The sequence below is a fragment of the Oryza brachyantha genome, chromosome 1, assembly GCF_000231095.2.
Source record: "Oryza brachyantha chromosome 1, ObraRS2, whole genome shotgun sequence".
In the NCBI taxonomy this organism is placed as follows: Eukaryota; Viridiplantae; Streptophyta; class Magnoliopsida; order Poales; family Poaceae; genus Oryza; species Oryza brachyantha.
Genome location: NC_023163.2, coordinates 32,770,999 through 32,791,343, shown reverse-complemented (window position 1 = coordinate 32,791,343; position 20,345 = coordinate 32,770,999). Strand labels below are relative to the sequence as shown.

General features: G+C 39.7%; 2 protein-coding genes across 2 annotated transcripts; both read right to left on the bottom strand.

Annotated features, from left to right (window-relative positions):
* Nucleotides 1–428: 428 nt before the first annotated feature.
* LOC102714257 (ribosomal RNA-processing protein 12-like) lies at nucleotides 429–15,685 on the bottom strand. Its single transcript, XM_040519945.1, is given in 31 exon segments — nucleotides 429–1,236; nucleotides 1,344–1,414; nucleotides 1,512–1,569; nucleotides 1,649–1,788; nucleotides 2,175–2,292; nucleotides 2,384–2,504; nucleotides 2,592–2,664; nucleotides 2,767–2,879; nucleotides 2,977–3,006; nucleotides 3,086–3,176; nucleotides 3,256–3,324; nucleotides 3,326–3,341; nucleotides 3,444–3,763; nucleotides 4,489–4,834; nucleotides 4,924–4,988; nucleotides 6,164–6,265; nucleotides 6,362–6,490; nucleotides 6,573–6,734; nucleotides 7,829–7,942; nucleotides 8,136–8,201; nucleotides 9,059–9,190; nucleotides 9,289–9,342; nucleotides 9,433–9,526; nucleotides 10,716–10,903; nucleotides 11,697–11,936; nucleotides 12,065–12,246; nucleotides 12,320–12,530; nucleotides 13,015–13,103; nucleotides 13,614–13,859; nucleotides 14,466–14,988; nucleotides 15,067–15,685. Coding segments are annotated over 31 exon segments (5,259 nt in total). The 5' UTR covers nucleotides 15,628–15,685; the 3' UTR covers nucleotides 429–701.
* A 1,264-nt stretch (nucleotides 15,686–16,949) lies between these two features.
* Nucleotides 16,950–19,264, bottom strand: LOC102718882 (desmethyl-deoxy-podophyllotoxin synthase-like). The gene is made up of 2 exons (XM_006645302.3): nucleotides 18,290–19,264; nucleotides 16,950–17,675 (listed from the first exon to the last, which is right to left on the bottom strand). Exons 1-2 carry the CDS (start codon nucleotides 19,262–19,264, stop codon nucleotides 17,058–17,060), a joined length of 1,593 nt encoding a protein of 530 aa, XP_006645365.2. The 3' UTR covers nucleotides 16,950–17,057.
* Between the last annotated feature and the right edge of the window lie 1,081 nt (nucleotides 19,265–20,345).

The window sequence follows — 20,345 nt, the reverse complement described above, 5'->3', positions numbered from 1 at the left end:
GGACAATAATGAAAAAAACGAATTTCACGAAACCGCGAGACGAATCTTTTGAGCGTATGTCGGAAGAGATTTTTGGACAAGAATAAAAAAAACGAATTTCACGAAACCGCGAGACGAATATTTTAAGCTAATTAATCTGTCATTAGCATATGTGGGTTACTATAGTACTTATGGTTAATCATGTACTAATTAGGCTCAAAATATTCGTCTCACGATTTCTCATGTAAATGTGCAATTAGTTTTTCAATTTATCTATGTTTAATACTCTATTTAGATGTCCGTGATGTTTTTGGGTAAAAATTTTTGGCCAAACTTTGCATTACATCCTTTATGTGCATCATACAATCATTTTGACCAAACAGAGGGCATCGTACAATTATTTTGACCAAACAGAGGGCAATTTTCCCATGAAGAGTAATAGAGCAAACTGGAGAAAATTAAACGGTGGCAAGGTTTGATACTCGGCAACAGTCATTTCATGTCTTTTCACATTTTTCATCGGTAATACAAGATAATACATCAAACATTGAGAACCACATCGGCGTCGTACTGTACAGCTTAAGTGACAATCACCATGCTTCGAGAGCTGCCTGATTGGATTATACCATGCAATAAATATATCTCAAATACAACAGAAGAGGTTTTTCCAACATACAAATCCTACTGGAAGGGCATGGCATTTCACTCACGATACTGCCGTATCATTGCCAGTTTCCTCCATACTGCTGTTGATTGCGAGAACCACCTTGATAGTTCGGTCCTCGACCTGGACCAGATGCACCATAAGGTCCACCCTGTTGATAATTTGGTCCGCCCACACCATAGCCACTGCCACCACCACCGCGCGGGCCACCGGCTCCGCCCATGCCACCACCGGGATAAGGGGGAGGTCCTCGTCCTTGCTGAGGATACGGGCCATTCCCATAGCCACCTCCCTGTCCACTGCGGTTCGGATTGTAGCCTCCTTGGTTACTGCCTTGTGGGTACCTATTAGGGCCACCTGGTCCTCGGGGCTTTGCATAGTGATGACTTGGACCAGCTGCCACTGGTGGTGCATTGTGCATAGGCTGGCCAGGCCTGATTTGGTGTGGTTGGCCTGGGTTCTGGATTGGAGGCAAACGGGAATGGGGTGGAGGATGCTGCAATTTCTGGCGCTTTGCAGCTTCCTCTGCTTGCCTCTGCTGCTGCCGTTTTTTCTTAGTTTGGAATTCATGGGATGCCTCATACTTTGGCAAGCTGTATTGACAAACAATTAATACGGTAATGATTCAATTAACTTCAGAAACAGAGTTATTATAATTAATCTAAGCAACCAGTATGACAAATGCAGACTTCATCTGTACCTTTTCGGATCACACGGTAAGGGATCAGTCCAGAAATACTCTGCATCAAGTGCATCTTTCGCTGATATCCTCTGTACAACCAAAATGATTGTCAATACATATAACAAAAGGCAAATGGAAATGATAAGTCACGTATCTGAAAAGTCGCGAATGATTAATGCAGCATACCTGTGATGGATCCAAAGTTAACATCTTCTCTAAAAGATCCAGAGCATGCCGATCAAAGCTGCAAATATGTAAAACAGTGAATATCAATGGCAAGACCAAAGCTAAATAGGTAAAACATGGCCAAGTATATCACTCACTGCTTAAAGGACTCTTTAACCCGTCTCTTCATTGGCCGTTGAGGCTTGAAATTGTTGTACCATGGCATTTTTGTGACACCAGGCCAGATTAACTCATCAGGGGTACCACAGAGCTCAAAAATTTTTGACAGTTGCTCTGGCTGTGGTAATAGCATAAAATCAGACATAAGGTTATAACTATTGCATGAATATGTACAAACATGAGCTCCCAAAGGATGCTTTGACTCTCTAAAAAGGATGCACATAATGTTAATTGAATTTAATGCATGTAACCAATGCTGTGTAATATAACTTATCAAGAAAAAAATCCAGAAGCTTAGCTGGAGGTGATTAATGTGAACCCACAAAGCAGCAAATACCTACCAAATATAGAAACTTAAAGCAAATACATATGTGCAATGCATGTAATCAATGCGTAGGGGGATTGGTTTTAGAAAATTTAATGCACTGAGGAGGTAAATGGAAGACTAAAATGTAAGGGCGCTTCAGTTATCCAATTGATAGCTCAAAGCCTAAAATGTACTACCTCATTCTTTCCGGTCAATATTGGCTTTCCATTGAGAAGCTCTGCGAAAATACAACCCACTGACCACATGTCAACAGCTGGACCGTACCTTGTGCTTCCAAGTAGCAACTCAGGAGGCCTGCAAAGTTCACACAAATAGGAGAAAAGAATGAAAAGCAAGTGTATAAAAAATATAAATACAACAACCTCCTCAAGGGAAGAACCCATACCTATACCACAAAGTGATCACACGGTTAGTTAAATTCCCATTGTGGTCACTAGAGAATGATCTTGCAAGGCCAAAATCAGCAAGTTTCAAATTACCCTCATTGTCTATCAGGAGGTTAGATCCTGCAAGAAAAAAAACGAATACAGTATATTAGCTCACCCCCCAAAAAAAACATGTAGGAAGACACAACCAGTATCTAAAGATGGCACCTTTAATATCTCTGTGTAGCACTTGGTTGACATGGCAATAGTGCAGGCCTGTAAGAAGCTGCCTCATGTAGCACTGGACCCAGACAAGATCAGACATCAGAAGATCAGCCCGTTTGTGATAAAATTCGTAACATTGAAATAACAACAATGAAGTCACGCAAACAGGCGGTTCTACCTTAATTTGAGGTACAGTGAACCGCATCCCAGGCCTATCAGCAAGCCCAGTAAGATCATGATCCATGTACTCAAAGACCATGTAGATGCTCCCCTTGTACTTGTTACCCTCGACTATTTCAACAAGATGACAATGCATCAGACATTACAACCTAAGACCACCCCCAACAAACCGAGGGCACTAGAATTGCAAGAATGAAATGAGCTATACTTGGCTTCCCTTGCTCATCTCGCTCTGGGCCTGAAAAAGAAAAAAAAATCAATTAGTAACTCAGTTCTGTGACGTCAAAACCAATCCGTGCTTGTGACGATGAAACTACCTGGAGAGGTGACGATCTCCTTGAGCTGGATAACGTTTTGGTGGTGGAGTTTCTTCAAAATCTTGATCTCGCGTATGGCCGTGATGGGGAACTGCGCCGAGGCAATCAACATAATCAGTAGGGGGGAAAGATGGAAGGCGAGGAGGGCAAAAACGGGGGAGAAAACTTACGCCTTCGCGCTCGTTGTCCATGCGGATCTTCTTGAGCGCGACGATCTCGTTCGTCTCCGTCTCCCTCCCTGGCCATGTAAACTTGCCTAACGACGGAGACAGAGCGAGAGAGAGAGAGATCAGCCTAGACGAGCAATAACCCCCTCGATTCGATTCATGGCTAGGGTTTGGGCGAGCGAGATGTTTACCCGTAGGTGCCCTCGCCGATCTGCTCGAGCTTCTCGAAGCAGTCGACGCTGCGGGAGCCCCACGAGGGGGACTCGTCGAGGTTGAGCTGCCCGGGCCCCGCCACCGCCATGGCCGCCGCCGCCGCGACCCCCTCCTTCTTCTTCCTCCTCCTCTCGACGGCGGAGCCGCAGCTGATACGCAAAGCTAGGGTTGGTTCGGACTCCCTCCCTCCGCGTCTAGACAGGCAGAGTCCACTTGGGCCGCGCAAGTTAGATGGGCCTTGACTACTTGGATTCCAAGTCGGATAGAAGAAGAATTCGTGCCGAAATTTGTATAAAATCTGCTCAAAAGTGCATCTGATAATTCCGCGTGACGTTTTTTTTTTCTTTTTCTTTTTTTACATGTTTGGCAGAGCTCTAGCATCTTTGTTAGAGCTGGACACTACCCAAACACAACTAGAGTGGAACGAGGTTTAGACCGTTCCACAACTGTAATTCTAACCCCTCTCTACAAATTATATCCACGTTTACAAAATAATTTTTAAATAAAACTTTAATATATGTTCTTATAATAATAAAAAAATGATAAAAAATAAACCATGACAAAAAAGACCCTAAGTTAACTTTAAATTGAAGTTATAAGACTTAAATTTTAACTTATAAGAGTAAGCGAAAAAAATTTGGAGGATTATGGATTTTACTCTTAACTAGATTGACAATACCGGAATGTACCAAAAGGTAAAAATTTTCTGTGTAAAATTGTACAGCTAAAGAATTGATACGGAATCAATATCAACAGTAATTTCATTGATCAATTGGTTGATTAACATAAAAAAAGGCTAGTATGATTTAATCCACCCACAAGTCAAAATTTTACTGTACAACTGGGAGGATTCGCAGTCGACACACCACTGCCTCACCTGTCGCAGTGCGAATTCCCTGACGATTTGTTCCATGATCTCGTCGCAGTCGCAGCTCTCAAAAGTCCGGTGCATGAAAATTCATGGTAATATCATGAAACTAGCTGTATGGTGCCAACTGGCAGACTTAGCTTTCATGTTGTTGCTGCAGTTTTAGGCTTCTTGAATCTAGAAGGCCGTGCAGATGCTTTACCCCCACGATTCTGCGTCTTGTCGAACTTGCCAGTTCTGGTTCTTTTGTTGTAACCATGAGATTTGTCACCTTTGGTACTTTGTTCATTTCTTGGCTGTGCTTCAGATTTTGATTTGAAATTAGTTCCGTCGCCATTGCGGCCTGATGGTCTGCTTCGTTGGCTTTTCACACCAGGAGAACGAGCATTCTTGGCCCCTTTAATGAAGAATTCCTTCTTTCCAACTGGCAAACTCTTCGATGGTGGCCGTGTGTGTGTTTCCTCTTGTCCAGATTCAACATTAGAATCGGACCGTTTTCTTCTGCATATATACGATACGAAATGATACTATAAACTTGTAAAAATGGTGAAGGGGGGGGGGTGAAATTTGGCACAGTGCTGCAGGCTAACCTCTTCGTAGCATGTTGTTCCTCAGACTCTGGGCCATCTGCTGGATTATGATTTCCCTTGCGACCCTGCACAGTTGCAAGGAGTAAATATTTTGAACTGCCCCGAATCGAAATTAGCTGTCTTTAGAAAATATTGAGTTATCAGAGTGGTCTTAGGCGGATTTGAGAAGTACTGAGATACGCCCTGTGCGTAGGATGTATATAGTTTCAAAAATAAATCATGCAAAGGCGCAAATGTACCCAATTCTTAAGAGTACCTAATTCTTCCCTATTCCTCTCATTAAGGGTGACCAAAGCAAAGAAAGTTGGCTCATTGCTACACAAATTTAGCCATAATACGCATTAAAGGATAATCCAGTTCAGCCACCCATTTATTAGTAACATGCTAACCACTCACTAGTCCATACATTAGGATCAGGACTAGAGTAAAGCCATCTCAACATTACCAGGGTAGAATTAGGGCCTGTTTGAGGAAGCTTTAGATTCTGAGAAGCAGCTGCTTGGTAGCCAGCTTCTAAGAATCTGGAAAAGCTCCTAAACCCAACTTCTCCAGCTTCTGAATTCTTAGTTCATTTTCTAGAATCTGTAACTACAGATTCTCCGAAGTTGTGAACCGTTTAGGACAGCTTTTGGCAGAAGCAGCTTTTGGGAAAAGTTGCAGCTAGGAGAAGCTCTCCCAAACAGGCCCTTAGATGGGTTCTTAAACAAAAATATAATTAAATAAACTTGCTATATAATGTGTATGTTATGCTACAATTAATACAAGCGTGTGTCAGATCACATACCAGAGATAACTTTGCTTGGTAAATTATGATTAAAGATGTTAACAATTTGTTGTTTAACTGAATATATTAAAAAAAAAAGTAAATGGTTCAGGGAATTGTGGCCCTTGGTTTGTTGTCGCTCCTTCAGACATTAGCCAACAGTCCTGTAACCACTGTCCCTTAGATTGAGCACCGATTTTGTAGTTTATGTAGTGCGTATAAACTTTCCTGTGCAGCAGTACTAAACATTTCATATTAATTCAAAATATGCAGCTCTCCAAAATGGAGCAGTTGACCTTGCATTTTAGTTTTATATACTATACAAGTATCCAAGAAGCCCAAATAAGATAAAATATTTTGAAGAAGTTGACCCTATTAAGCATTTATATTTGATAACTGAAGCGCCAGTAATTCGCTATGGCTACAAACTTACAACTAGTTTCCAAAGGTAGACCAAGCAGGTAAAGGGAATCTGACCTCTTCAATAGTTGTAACAAAAGATTTGTACTTTTCAGGTGTAACTAAGTTGATAGCATCGAGGCCACATTTCCTAATTAGTATTTCCAATATTAACACAACCTGCAAATTGAATACCGAGTCATATGGCGTTATATTAATAACATCTATGAAAAATATGTGAATGGGAGAACAGAACACTGGAATTATTTTACTAACCTTCCCTTTGAAATGGTGCTTCGTAACAGATGACCATGGTAATATGCCACTCATGATATCTTCTTGCAAATCCAATAATTTTTCTGAGTGCAAAGATGTTACCAACACCTTTACAAAGCCCAAAGATGCCTGAAACATGTCCAGTTGAAGTGATTTAACCCTCAATAATAGGAAAACAATTGAGAGAGAGACACAATGAAACATTACTCACCTTGATTACTTCAATAGCTTTATGCTTCAGCAAAACTAATACAGATGGTATCAGGTTTGGAACTTCCAAACAAAAGTTAGCATCATTGTATATAAGCAAAGATAATGCAGCTATTGCCCCACTCACTATGTGTGGAGATGGACTAGAAAGATATCCCATCACCTGAAAAATAACAAGATTTTAAATCAAGTCCAAGTTTGAACCATAAAAATCTTCAGTATTAAATACATAGATGGTCGATCATACAACAATTCCAAGTTCAACGAAAGGAAATCCTACATATAGACATGTAAATGATCTTCTTGTGAACTTCCCATATGCAATTATATTGCTTGCTTTTCATAAATAGTACTGCTAACTCAAACTGAAGTTGAACCATATAGATATTACAACTGTACATATAAGTTTATATATATGGGCACATTCTTTAAAAAAAAAAAGACATGACAAATATCTAGCATGTACCCCATTTGGGAATGGCAGATATCTGTCATGTGATGATCATGGTCATCATTAGTAATTGAATATGCATTTATCTAATGCAGCAAAAAATTCCATAGCTCAGTTGGATTGCCTATAGGAAATAGTTTTGCATGGTCTCAACTCCTAACATGGTAAACTGCAAGCAAAGCAACTATGGAATGACCCTCAGGATAGAAGTAAAAACTGAGATCACCTTTTTTTTTTAAATAAAGGAACCTTATTGATCTCAGAAGATTACATTGAGATGACACAATTAATCGAACACCACTCTTGGCCTCACTTTTAAAAGGCAGAAGTTGCTGGCTTGTGTTTGACTAAAACAAATTCCAATAAAAGTCTATCCTTCTAGGTCAGTTATCATTACAATGATCCTAGGGCTTGGGCTCTCTCAGATATAGCTAATTAGCTATACATTCCATAGCATGGCTGCTGTGAATTGTTAATCCTTTGTACATTGGAGTCTATCAAGAGATTTATACAAGCTTAATGCACTAAGCATTCATAACTGATGAAAGGACCTATAAATGAAAGTCTTCATATTACAGACATTCAGACATTCAGTTCAAACAAAATAAATGGAGAGAACATGTCCTCAGATTTCCTTCACAAAAAATGATTTCTTTTAGGTGTGATGATTAGGGCATTAATATAGAAAAGTAATTGTATTTGTGTCCCTCCAACAAGGCTGCACATAACTTCTCCAACTATGACAGACAAAATCATAAAAACATAGGGGACATCTTGAGAGCAGAGAAAACTTTTCTTTAACATACCATTGTGAATAGTCGTTGAAGATCTGAATCTTCACTGTTTGAGTCACAGCTTCTCAGACTATTACTAATAGCCAGGAGTACATCGTATGCCAATTTTCTACTTACCTTCTTGGACTGCAAGGATAAAATAAAGCATATGATGACAGCAGGGCAAGAACAATTGTCATCAGTGGCCGTGTATATGTTTTCAGAACCTCGCTTCAAGTACTTAAAACTATCCATCTATAGCAAAGGGCTTGTAACTAACATGATATATCCTCTTAATACATAATTGATAACGGATAAAAAATGAGGGTAGGGAATAAACCTTCAATGCAACTATTAACTCGTTTAGAATCAGGAAAGCCTTCTTGCTCGTGCTCTCTTCATTAACCTTAAAAATGGCAGGGAAAAAAAGTTAGACATGAATATACAAGCAAGATTGGTAAAATCAAACAAAACAGTTATAGAAGTAGACTATAGGAGTGTAGGTACACATCATAGACAACGTGGGATAAATGCTAACGCCATCAAAGATCATGTTGATGCCTCAGTACTCTCTTCGTAGCAGACACATCCAATCCAGAAGATATCCAACCTAGGGGGTTGTGTCATTCTAAGCAGTTCAAAGAAATATTTATAGCTGTAGAATGTACCTCTAGCTACCACAGTTATTGTGGTGCATAAATATTTTCTAGTTGTATGTAAGTATGTTTATTGCAGTTATAGTAAACACAACCTTCTAGAGGTACAGGAACATCGATTAGTTATTAGTGTCCACTTTCTACGCAATTTAAATCAAATAAGATTAAGGTTCTGAGCTTTCCGACTGGAGTATATATTAAAAAAGTTTTGTTGCTTCAAAATAGATGTGAAATTGTGAAGTGTGACCAAATTGTTTAATTACTTAAATGCACTTTCAATGTAAGGAAATTATATTCGCACCAGGTAGGACATCATTTTCATGTTTATGTGCTAACAATCAAGATTGACTTAACAAATGTGCAACAAAACACTCCTAGCACTAAACATTACATGCAGGCAGAACAGCATGTCCTTTTACTGTGCAGATGGCTTTATTAAGGGCAAACAACGTGAACAGGCTTTGATTTCTACACATTGGTTCAGAGCTCAACATAGAACTTCGACAAAACAACCTTGAAATTCGACAATCTAAGTCATGAAAAAAGAGGAAAGATCCAGAATGTGCCACATTAAAGATTGTTGCGAGGATAAAAATTGTCAACCTACCTTAATCATGTGAAACAACAAATACTGGTAGCATAATAATTGACCTTCTAAAACTTCATTATCCTCAGCCTTTATTCCATGAAGAAGCATCATTATTTCATCCAACCGAGCCAAAGAATATTCACTGTGTTCCTAAAAGAAGAAAGGGATGGTGAATTGGTGACTAAGAGCAAAAGAAATAGCCATAAAAATTGTGCAAGAGGGTCCCACTCCCATACAGTCATGCTGACCTTCAAAATTATGCTTAGTGCAAATAGAGCTTTGCCCTCACATGGCTTCTTGTTCTGTGAATAATAAAGTGGTATGAACATTGAATGCTCTGATAGGAGTTGGGATGTCAGGGACTAACAAGAGAACAAATTAATAGGCAGTACCAGTAAAGATGATTTGACAAATCCAAAAAGTAAATCAAGCAGATCCTCGTCAGCAGCTTCAGCAAATGTCGAAATAAGTTCCATTACAAGAGACCTGCACAAGTAGAGTTACAATCATACCATGTATAAGGCCCTGTTTGTTTCCACTTAGGAGTATTGTAATATAGATTATTTGAAATAATCTGAAACAAACAAATAGATTATTGTGAAAGATTATTATAATCTAGAACCCAGATTACTATAATCTGATAAGCAGCTATAAGGGTGTTTTCTTCAGATTATTGGGTGGCCACCCTTGGGTACTTTAAAGTAATTAACTACCTTGCAATCCATCACCTATTTGAGCTTATAATAATATATTCCAGCTTATAGTAATCTGACTCAATAATCTAGATTACAATAATCATAAGTGAAAAAAAAAACAGAGTATAATAAACACATGCTAGCAGAAAATAACCACGTGAATATCAATACATGATGATGGAAATAGCTATATCGTCCCTCCATTGAAAAATAAAGGGCATGCAGTTTGAATAGGTTTGTTGATATCCTTGAATGCAAATTTAATGAGCATTTCCCAAACACACCCTTAAATATTTCTATGCATTTATGTTTTACCATCACAAGTACATCAAGATAAACCTTCTAGAAATAGAGGGGTAATAGTCTTCTAACATATCTAACAGAAACTCCAACCACAAATCCTTAATGATTATCTCATGCAAGTTACTTTGCGGCCTAGAGCTCTTGCACCACAATGTAAAAACTCACAGTAAAAACTGAAAGCTGCAGACTAAGTTCGACAGAAAGGCGTGCAAGAACGACAAGAAAACAAGATTCCAGACAACTGGATGACACAGATCATGAAAAATTTCAACAGTGGTGTGTTTTTTTTTATTTTGCTAAAAAGGTGAAAAGATGTTCCCTCTGGTCACAAATACTTGGCTTTTTGTGCAAGATCCAGCCATTTTGAAACTTTGACTAACAAGACTTTTAAATGCTTCAAAACCATATATATGTATTTGCAGATTTTTCTTTAAACACACTTTCATAATCTCATAATTTAGGTTTTATAAACTTATTGTAATATAAATTGTGGTCAAAGTCACACCTCCAAGATCGTACAAAGGTCAAACATTACTAGGACAGTAATTGCTTACAAGGTTCTAACTAAAAGAATAAATGATACTGCTGAGAACCAGACAAATTTTGTGGTGTATGTTCTTTTTCTACAGCAACATTGAAGACAAGTATGATAGATGCATAAAGGAATAATAGCAGACCTCTTTTTATCCTTCTCCTCATCCATATCAGTACCCTCTTCATCCTTATTGTCTACCTCATTAGTTTGGCATTCAGTATTCTCTTGCTCCAGCTGATTATCTTCTAAGCCAAACTTTTTAACCAGTGAAAGGAAAAGGTTGCAAATGTCTGTGCTACCAGAAAGTTGAGCCAAGCATCTTAATGCATCCTGCAAGAAGACAAAGATGATATAATAAAATATAGTGTGATACGTAGTTCAATAACTAATGATGTTTTTATGTATAAATAAAAGGTATGCTAAAGCAAAGGGTACAAAACCTAATGTACTAACACAACTAGTACAGCTCAATCTCTCCCAGGTTCAACAGCAAAGTTAGTTGGAGAAATTATCTATTCAATATTTAAAGGTAAAATTGTACTTTGGTTGTTGTACAATACAAGAATATAGTGTATCAAACCAACTGTACAAGTATTCAGTGCCATTCATGGGCACACTTGGATATGGAATAACCAACTGGACCAGGATACTAATGTCTCGGACATTTTTCAGTTGGTATTTGTTATTTAGGCATATGAGTGTGCATTGCTCAGAAGAAATAAGGTTGCGGTAACTTTCATATATATTGAAAAGAACATGCAGAAGTTGTTTTATAACTTTGTTCCTATATAACTCATCCCTGTTACACCTTTACCGGTTTTATCAATATCAACCAAACATGGTTAAATAATAACATAACCATGTTGTACTAAAATCAATCTCTCATAAATATACATATATAGCAAAACAAACAACAGTCAATATTGAGCTGCATCAAGCAGCATCGATCCTTTCACAAGTTTGTGAGACATGAACTCATTTAAATCCAAACTGCCAATGCCACATGATAGAAAATATGGCGATGTTTCAATATGTGAGCCGTGACTGATTTAAGTAGGTCTTTGAAGACCTCCAAATAACATGACAATCAACTGGAAATAGTTAGAAATACTAAGTGACACACCTTCAAATCAGAACGCTTCTCTGGTGACGAATCAAGGAAATAATCTGTGATAGTAGAAAGAAGATCCACAGAATGTGATACCAGAACTTTCATGTTCTTACGGGCATCTTTTTTAGAAGACCTCTCGAAGCATGGGCAGTTTAAGTTAATAATATTTGAGGAGAACAAAGTAGAAAGGTCCACATATATTTCTCTGTTTTGATCACTGCTGCTTAATCTTCTAGTTCCATCTACAAGTTGCTGAGAGAAAAATAAAACAAATTGTCTGAGAGAAGGCATCGAGCAGCCTTGTAGTATGAAATTCCAGAAACAAAATGAGTTTAGAATACACAATAAAATTGAAGTATATCTGTAAATGATATATGCACCTGCAGGGCTTTAACAGCAGGTTTGTACAGATACCGCTCACACTTCAACATCTCTAGTAGCAACTTGGATAGAGAACCAAAATTCTGACATAGATCAACTGGATAGCGGCAGAAAGCAGGAAGCAAATTCCACAACTGATCACTCCATGATTTTAAATCTTTACATTTCCGTGCTGATTTTACTGAAGGTAAAGCAGAATGTTAGGAAACTATGGTGTGTGTGCATTTAAGACCTAATGAATTGGCTTTACCGACCCCTGTTAGAAGCTTTTTGTAAAGATTCTGCTAGTGGTGCAATGCACTCTAGGAATTGTTGGACAGAGGCCCCATGGATATATTTCTCTAAAATGGGCAGAAGCCAAGTATTTGAGCATGTTAACCGGTCCTCATCAAAGACTATTTGAATTAGCGAAAGGATTTTATCTGGCCCCAAAGCAATCAGAGCAGCCCCAATGCACTCTTCAACCTGAAAATGTGAAAGTTAAATTGAATTTCAATAATGCAACACTCATGCCTTTTTTCCTTTATCTGACACAGACAAATAAACATCCAGCTATAACATGACTAAAGTACTATAAACTTCGTGTTTTTATTCTGTACTTAACTTTCATAGGCATAGCGGCTCTAGTTTCCTACTGGAGTGGAGGTCTACAAAGGCCTGGATTTTTCCATGAGAAGGATTGAAACATAAGCATGGCCATAAAATAGTTATAATGCTCACTCTACCGGCACCTGCTAGGGAGGATTTTTTTTTTCTTTTTGGGTGAAACCTGGGTTTGAGCCTGGGTCAGCCTCCCCTCTACTGGGGGCTCTACAAATGCGCTACATGCGCATTCGCAGATCATATAATATTGTATGTTCACAATATATGGAATGCGTATGCAGTACACACAAAAGAAGCAAATAGACGTTCTATATTTGATGTGAGAACAATCAAGAAATAAACTTACATTCTTCTGCTCTGGGTCATTGTCTATTTTCATGGCAATTTGCGACAATGTAAGTATGATATGTTTCATAAAGACATATGAACTCTCCCCTGGAGAAGAACCAAGGAATATAGATGAGTTAATCAAATGAACTATAAAAAGCAGGCAGTACATTCATCCCAAAAAAAAGGTGCACAATGTATGACGATGTAGAAAGTTAAAAGGTACCATGAGACACTTTCAATCTTTCATATGTCTAAATTAGTTTTGTTGGTGCTTGCATTAGCAAACAGTAAACAAATATTTTTAAAAGTTTTTGTTGTGCGAGATGTGATTATTTATACCCAACATGCATATTTTTACAACATGCTGCATGCTGGAATTTGCATGTGAGATAGAATAAATGGTACCTAGTGTTTCATGTAGATTGTAGAGAATATGTATATAGGAATTCTACGTACCCTATTACCTACTGTTTCATGTACAAGAAATGCATCTTTACAGCAAAGATAGTTACTTCTGTTCTTCTATGAGTTCAAAACATGCTTTTGAATGGTTATTTACATACCCTGATACATTTATAGGCAAAAGGTACTATACTGAAATTATTGACGCCATACCAAGTTTGAGAAACAAAACCAAGGCTGTTTTTAAGATAGTATTGGGAGGAGAAGCACATGCACAGAGCATGTTATTAACTGACGAACAGATTGATTTAACAGCAGCCACATCACTTAAGCTCTCATAATCACGTTTGCATAACTGTGATCCAGTCAAAATAATATTCCGGTCAATATGAGAATCAATACAGTCTTGTAGCAGTCCTGCTATATCTTCAGAACATTTTCTGTCCTGAATCAGGTACCCTGGCCATTTCAGAATTTTACGAAGTTAGCTCTGATAAGTGTAGACCATAATACATATAATGAAATAAGATAATGTCTAAATACACCTATCAGAAACCCAAAAGCTGTGAACTGAATCCATCAAAATGGGCTAACTGCAGGAATAGTAAAGAAATACTCTATCTGACAAACATAAGTTTTTCTTAGAATGAAGACAGCGTACAACATTAGCATATAGTATCTCAAAGTCCATCTAAAAATTAGAAGAATTAGCTGTCATTGTGAAGAAAGAGCAAAGAGAAGAAAAAAAATTCTCAAATGCACTGGTACAGAAGGGGAGAAAATTGCATATCCGTCATCATTAAGTCATGGTTTCACTGGAATAGCATCAATAACATAGGCTTCAATAGAATGCCACTGTTAATAGGGTGTTACCAGCTGGGATACCATTTTCTTTACTTTTGGTTTTTCCTTAATGGTGGAGGAAGAATGTTGAAGGACTAAAGGTTCAACATGCCCCATCGATGATAACAAGAATAGCTCAAACAAAAGTATGTCAACAGAAAACCCATAAAAGAAGCATTATCATACTGAAATGTTGACATGTGAAACAGTAGATGCACAGACCTGAAACTGCCTCAAATGCAGATGGAAGAGCCTCCATCCACAAATTTGGTCGACCAACCAGTTTCACCAAGCAATTTTTCATCAGCTTCAATGCTGCGACAATGGTATCATCAGGTTTCTTTTCATCATAATGCAGGTATGCCAACAACAAGGGGATAAGATCCACCAAGTCTGACTCAACATCCTCAGCCTTCAGATGGTCCAACAAGGTCTCCATAAGCTTCAGGACATGCCTTGTAAGTGGGTTAAAACAAGGGCTTAACAGCTGACAAACTTCTGAAAACACCGTCTTCATTGCCTTCTTTGATAGGAATGGAGCTAAAACGACCATTGCACCTAGCATATTTGCAGCCTCCATCTCCTTACCCTCAGAAGCAACTGAATTCAAATTGGCATTACTTTTCACAGATGAAATGTGATTCTCAAACATGCCCATTGCAGCATTACTAACTTTCTTCCCACAACCACAATCTTTCAAGTGCGCGAATAGCTTCTCCACACTCTCCTGTGCACATCTTCGAACCTACCAAGCAATAAGTGACAATGTGATATCCACATGAGCGTGATCCTGAGTGTGTGCATAAACTACTAACTTCCTCACCTTGGCCCGCTGGTCCATGGAAGCAGCAAGGAGAGCCTCCAGAGGAGAAGCCACAGAACCCCAATCGGTTGCAGCGTCAACATGTAGCACCAGGTGGCCAAGGGACTTGACCACCGAGCGCACGGTGCCGGTAGATAGCTTGGAGGCATCAGGGGAGGAGAGGAAGACGGCGAGTGCGGAGGCGGATTCAGAGGCGGACGCTGGCGGGAGAGAGGAAGGGGATGAGGGGATATGGGGCAGGAGGATGGCGAGGAGTGAAGCGAGCGCAGAAGCGGCGGCGGGGTCAGCCGGGCCTGCGGCTTGGAGCGCGGAGACGGCGGCAGGAAGGTAAGACTCCGGTGTCACGGGGACGCCGTCGTCGACGAGAATGGAGCGTATGGCGGCGGCGGATGCGAGGAGGTGGCGGTGCTGCGGGGCGGCGGAGCGGCCGTAGCGCGCGGCGAGGGCGGCGCAGACGTCACCCGAGAAGGCCTCGAGAGGGAGCGGAGCCTGGGAGGGCTCGTCGGCGTCGAATTCAGCGGCGGCAGCCGCAGAGGCCTTCTCCTTCTGCTTCCGCTTCATGGCCGGCGACGCGACACACCGGCCGGAGAAGGGTTTTGGGGGGTGGCGGCGGCGGAGATGGTTTTGCCTGCTCTAGGGTTTAAACGTACGAGACTTTAGTCTATTGTAACCCTGATCTTCTTGCTTAATTACAGTGGTGCCTTCACACGTTTCCCTCGGTCCATGGAGAAACATGGGGTCAATCATGTCCATTGAAGATTGCAGTACAAAATGACAGATATTTAAGGATTTACAAAATTAACCTATTTGTACATATGCACCCTGAACACATATATTATAGATACATAGAGTATCACATCTATAAATATGTTATTTAGTCATTGCAAATAAATAAATGACCCATAAAATAGTGTTACAAACATTATCTTAGGATGCTCCATGCCTTTCATATTATAAGTTATCTTGGATTTGTTATAAGTCAAATATTTATAAGTTTGATCAAATTTATTGAAAAATATATCAATATTTAACACAAAAATAAGTATATTATTGAAATATATTTAATTATAAATTTAATGAAACTAATTTAGTGGTGTGGATATTAGTATTGTTTCTATAAAATTGATTAAACACGAATATATTCGACTTAAGACAAAACTGAAATAACTTATAAATATGAAACGAATGGAGTGACTTTTATATCATTCCAATGAAAAACATGACTTAAAACATTTTTTTATCTAATATGAATCTCAAAAAATGAATCAAGAAATCATATTCTTCAAGTGCAACGAGACGAACGTTATATTCTTTTGTTGATGGAAGATGAAAGATTGTCTAATTTTCTAATAGCTTATTTAATAGTATAAACGATGATATTAGTTGTTATGAAGTTAAAAATCTACCATAGAAAAATGGTGTGATGAATTTTGTATAGAAACTTTTTCTTAAAAAAGTATCGTTTAGTAGTTTGGGAACTATGTTGATTAACTTAATATAATGTTTGACTATTTAATTTATTTATATTTTTAAATAACGTTTATTTTTTATTACGACTCAAAGATCCGTACAAAAATAGAGGTATTAAGATTTTTTTTAGTTTACACGAGAACAAGTTAACGAACCGATGAAAATTACAGAAGAACTGTTGCTTTGACTCTGAGCTAGCAGACATGTTTTCTTGTTGAGTTGTTGTTACGATAACAATATGTTAGTGCTTATAGCGTCAAGTTCGACGCAGAGGTAAATATTCTTTTTCTTGGATAATGCCATGCAAAAGCAAATAACTGATCCACAAACCAGAGATATCTCAAAGTCTCGAATCAACCCATTGTAGCCACCACATCTACGATTCTTAATTAAGGCATAATCATCCTCCCTCCTCCATTCTTAATATAAATAAAATATAATAAAACATGGACAATAATTTTATTAAAAGGTCAATCATTTGTGTTGACACTGTAAACATATATACTGATGGACTAGTCCAATCATACATATACACGAGTAGCTTTGAGTAAAAGATCAGTTCGGCGACGTGCAGTGACCCCTTGAGTTTCTGACATATCTAGCTCACATCCCCCTGTTTCACCAGGCAGCTTCCAATCAAAATGGTATAGAAGACTTGCAAGCACAATCTCAATATTGGACACTCCAAACGTTAAACCCGGGCACATCCTGCGACCGGCACCACCAGGAATAAACCTAAAATCCGTGCCACTAAAATCAACGATATCATCTTTGAATCTTTCGGGCCTAAACTCATATGCATCTTTCCAAATCTTCTCATCTCTGCCAATCGCCGATACATTCACTAACACTACAGTGCCCAGAGGTATGTCGTACCCCGTGATTTTACTATTTGGTTTAGAGCATAGCCTTGGTATGACAAATGGCACCGGAGGATGCAGCCTAAGAGTCTCTCTGATAACCAGGTGTAGATAATGGAGCTGGTCTTCGATGTCCACCTCACAAACCTTGGTTTTGCCATCAAGGACCCGTCGAATCTCAGATTGTGCTCGCTCCATCACATGGGGATTCCTCATGAGCTCGGACATGGCCCAAATTACCGTCGTTGATGTAGTCTCCGAGCCAGCAGCAAACAGATCCTGATAAATTAGAATGTAAAATCTATAAACTTTGATAGATATAATTATTCTTCTAGAGACAATGGATATGTTTATATAATAGTTATGATGTAACATGACATAATTAGTTGTGGGCTTAGAGCGTGGACCGGGGTCGATCCATAGTAGATGTCGGGGGCTTGAGTAGTCCTCTCTTACCCGCTAGATAGCTATATAAAATAAGATAAAGATAGGGAAGAGAAAAAAAAGGAAAAAGAGTAGGGAGACAGAAGGAGGTATAAGACAATTAGGCCCCGATTTTCTCTCACCTATTTAACACACATTGCCTCTTTTTTACGCGCACTCTTCCTGAACTGCTAAACGGTGTATGTTTTACAAAATTTTTATATGAAGAAGTTGCTTAAAAAATCAAATTAATATATGTTTCAACCTTTTATAACCAATAATTAATTAATTATATACTGATCTATTACTATATTTTTCCGCTTCGGTTAACTCGTCTACCGCCGAACGCGGCCTTATCGATCCTTCTTCGCCCGGCTAGATCCATCTGTGGGGTGGACATAGGATTTTTGAATTAGAGTATTCACGAACATGTGTCTTCTAGATAAATGAGAAATGGAGTGAGTACTTACAAACAACACGGCGCTAACAATTTCCTTAGTGAGGGTGATTCCAAGCCCACCGTCTCTCTGAAACCGCAGCAAAACATCAAGGGTGTCCTCACACTTGTGGCGTGTTCCTACGTCGTAATCGCACTTGTTCCCATGGCCTTGGATAATGGTGTCACTGATCCGATGGAACTTCTCGTGAACTCGCTTCGTGGCGCGCAGGGTCCGGCCACCGAGCAGCCTTGCTAGCCGCGAGCCGGGGAACAGGTCGACCAGGTTGAATCCGGCGAGGAGATCCATGGCCTTGTCGAGAGCCTCCAGATACTCCTCCTGCTGCGGGCACCTGTCGCCGATCATGACCCTCATGATGATGTTGTTCGCCGTGATCTTGACGAGCTCACTGACGTTGACGGCCGCCGGCGACGACGATGCCGCGGCGGCGGCGGCGACGGAGCGGACGAGCCCCGCTGCCTCTTCCTCTCGGACATGGCGGAAGGAACTGACTCGCTTGGGGCTGAGCAGCTCCAGCGTGCACAGCTTGCGGAGCTCCCGCTGGTGCTTGCCGAACGGCGCGAAGACGATGTCGCGGGCGCCGTAGGTGAGGATGCTCGCCGTCGGGGTGACCGCCCGGGTGGCGAAGGCGACGTCGTGGGTCTTCATGGCCTCCCTCGCCGCCTCCGGGGAGGACAGCACCAGCGTCTGGACGTGGCCGAGGCGGAGGAGCATGACGGGGCCGTACCGCCGGGCGAGGTTCCGCATGGTGGCGTGGTGCGGCAGGGAGCCGAGCAGGCAGTGGATGCTCCCGATCACCGGCAGCCCCCACGGGCCCGGAGGGAGGTTCACGCCGCCGTTTTGCCGGGGAGGAGTCGCCTTCTTGAGCTTGACGACGAGGGTGACGAACAGCAAGGGGCCGCACAGCAGTGTGTAGAATGCTGCCGTGTCAACCATCGCGCCCATTATTTTTGCTTGTCTATTTTGGGAGCTCAATCTGTGCTGCATTTCAGTGGCTATATATACACACGCTAACACTGCACATTCCTACCGTGGAGAATACTCCATATTTTTTTTCGTACTTGAATAAACAGCGTAGTTGACTTTTCTTTACCTGCTCCACTGCTCATATTACGTTAAAAACATACGTATATATGATGATATAAGTTATGTTTAAAATATATAATTAGATCGCACACTTGACTATTTTTACCCGCTCGATTGCTTATATTATGTTAAAAATATACGTAAATATGCGAGAATATAAGTTATGCTTAAAATATATTTAGGTATAGATCCGACCATAATAAAATAAATCATAATTATATAAAATTTTAAATAAGATAAATGATGAAATATATATAAAAAAAACGTCTTCGCCGTAATATATTAAAACTAGGGATTAGTTTGATAGTTATGTATGCCTACCAAAGATAAACAACTAGGATTTATAATTCTACATGGTCCTCGTGATTTGGTTTGCTACTAGTTTAATCAGACGTGCGTCAATTTCACTCTCAACGTATATGCACAAGGACAAGCACAACAATGTGCTAGTACTGTCACTGCATCGAGCACGTCTGTTCTTCTTAATTATAAATGCTTGAGTCCGTTGCACGATCCTGTCAATCCAATTAACTTGTGTTTATGGTTACAATGAACTGACATGTCACTCTCTGCATGACAAAAATGTTGCCATATCAAGTATGGATCCGTTCAGAATGCTAGACAATTAACTATTGGCAAGGCCCAAGCAAGATAAGGGATAAATGAATATAAAACGATATCTACCACTCGCGTTTGTTGCGTCTAGATCATACAAGACGTCTAGATGATGGGCTGTAGGCTTGTGTCATCCATCAAATAGGATCTGCACGCAACAAAATGTATGCACATTCAAATGCCGACGAAATGGTGGCCACCGGACCATATATACACTCTCCGCTCTACCTCTACAGTTTCCGGTGTTTTAATTTAGGGTGAGAAATTTTATCGTTGTTGAGAACATGAGGGGTCATCTTTAGGGTTTTAAAAAAACAAATGATATATTTATAAACGGAAAATAAATTGTGAACAAACCTTTATATAC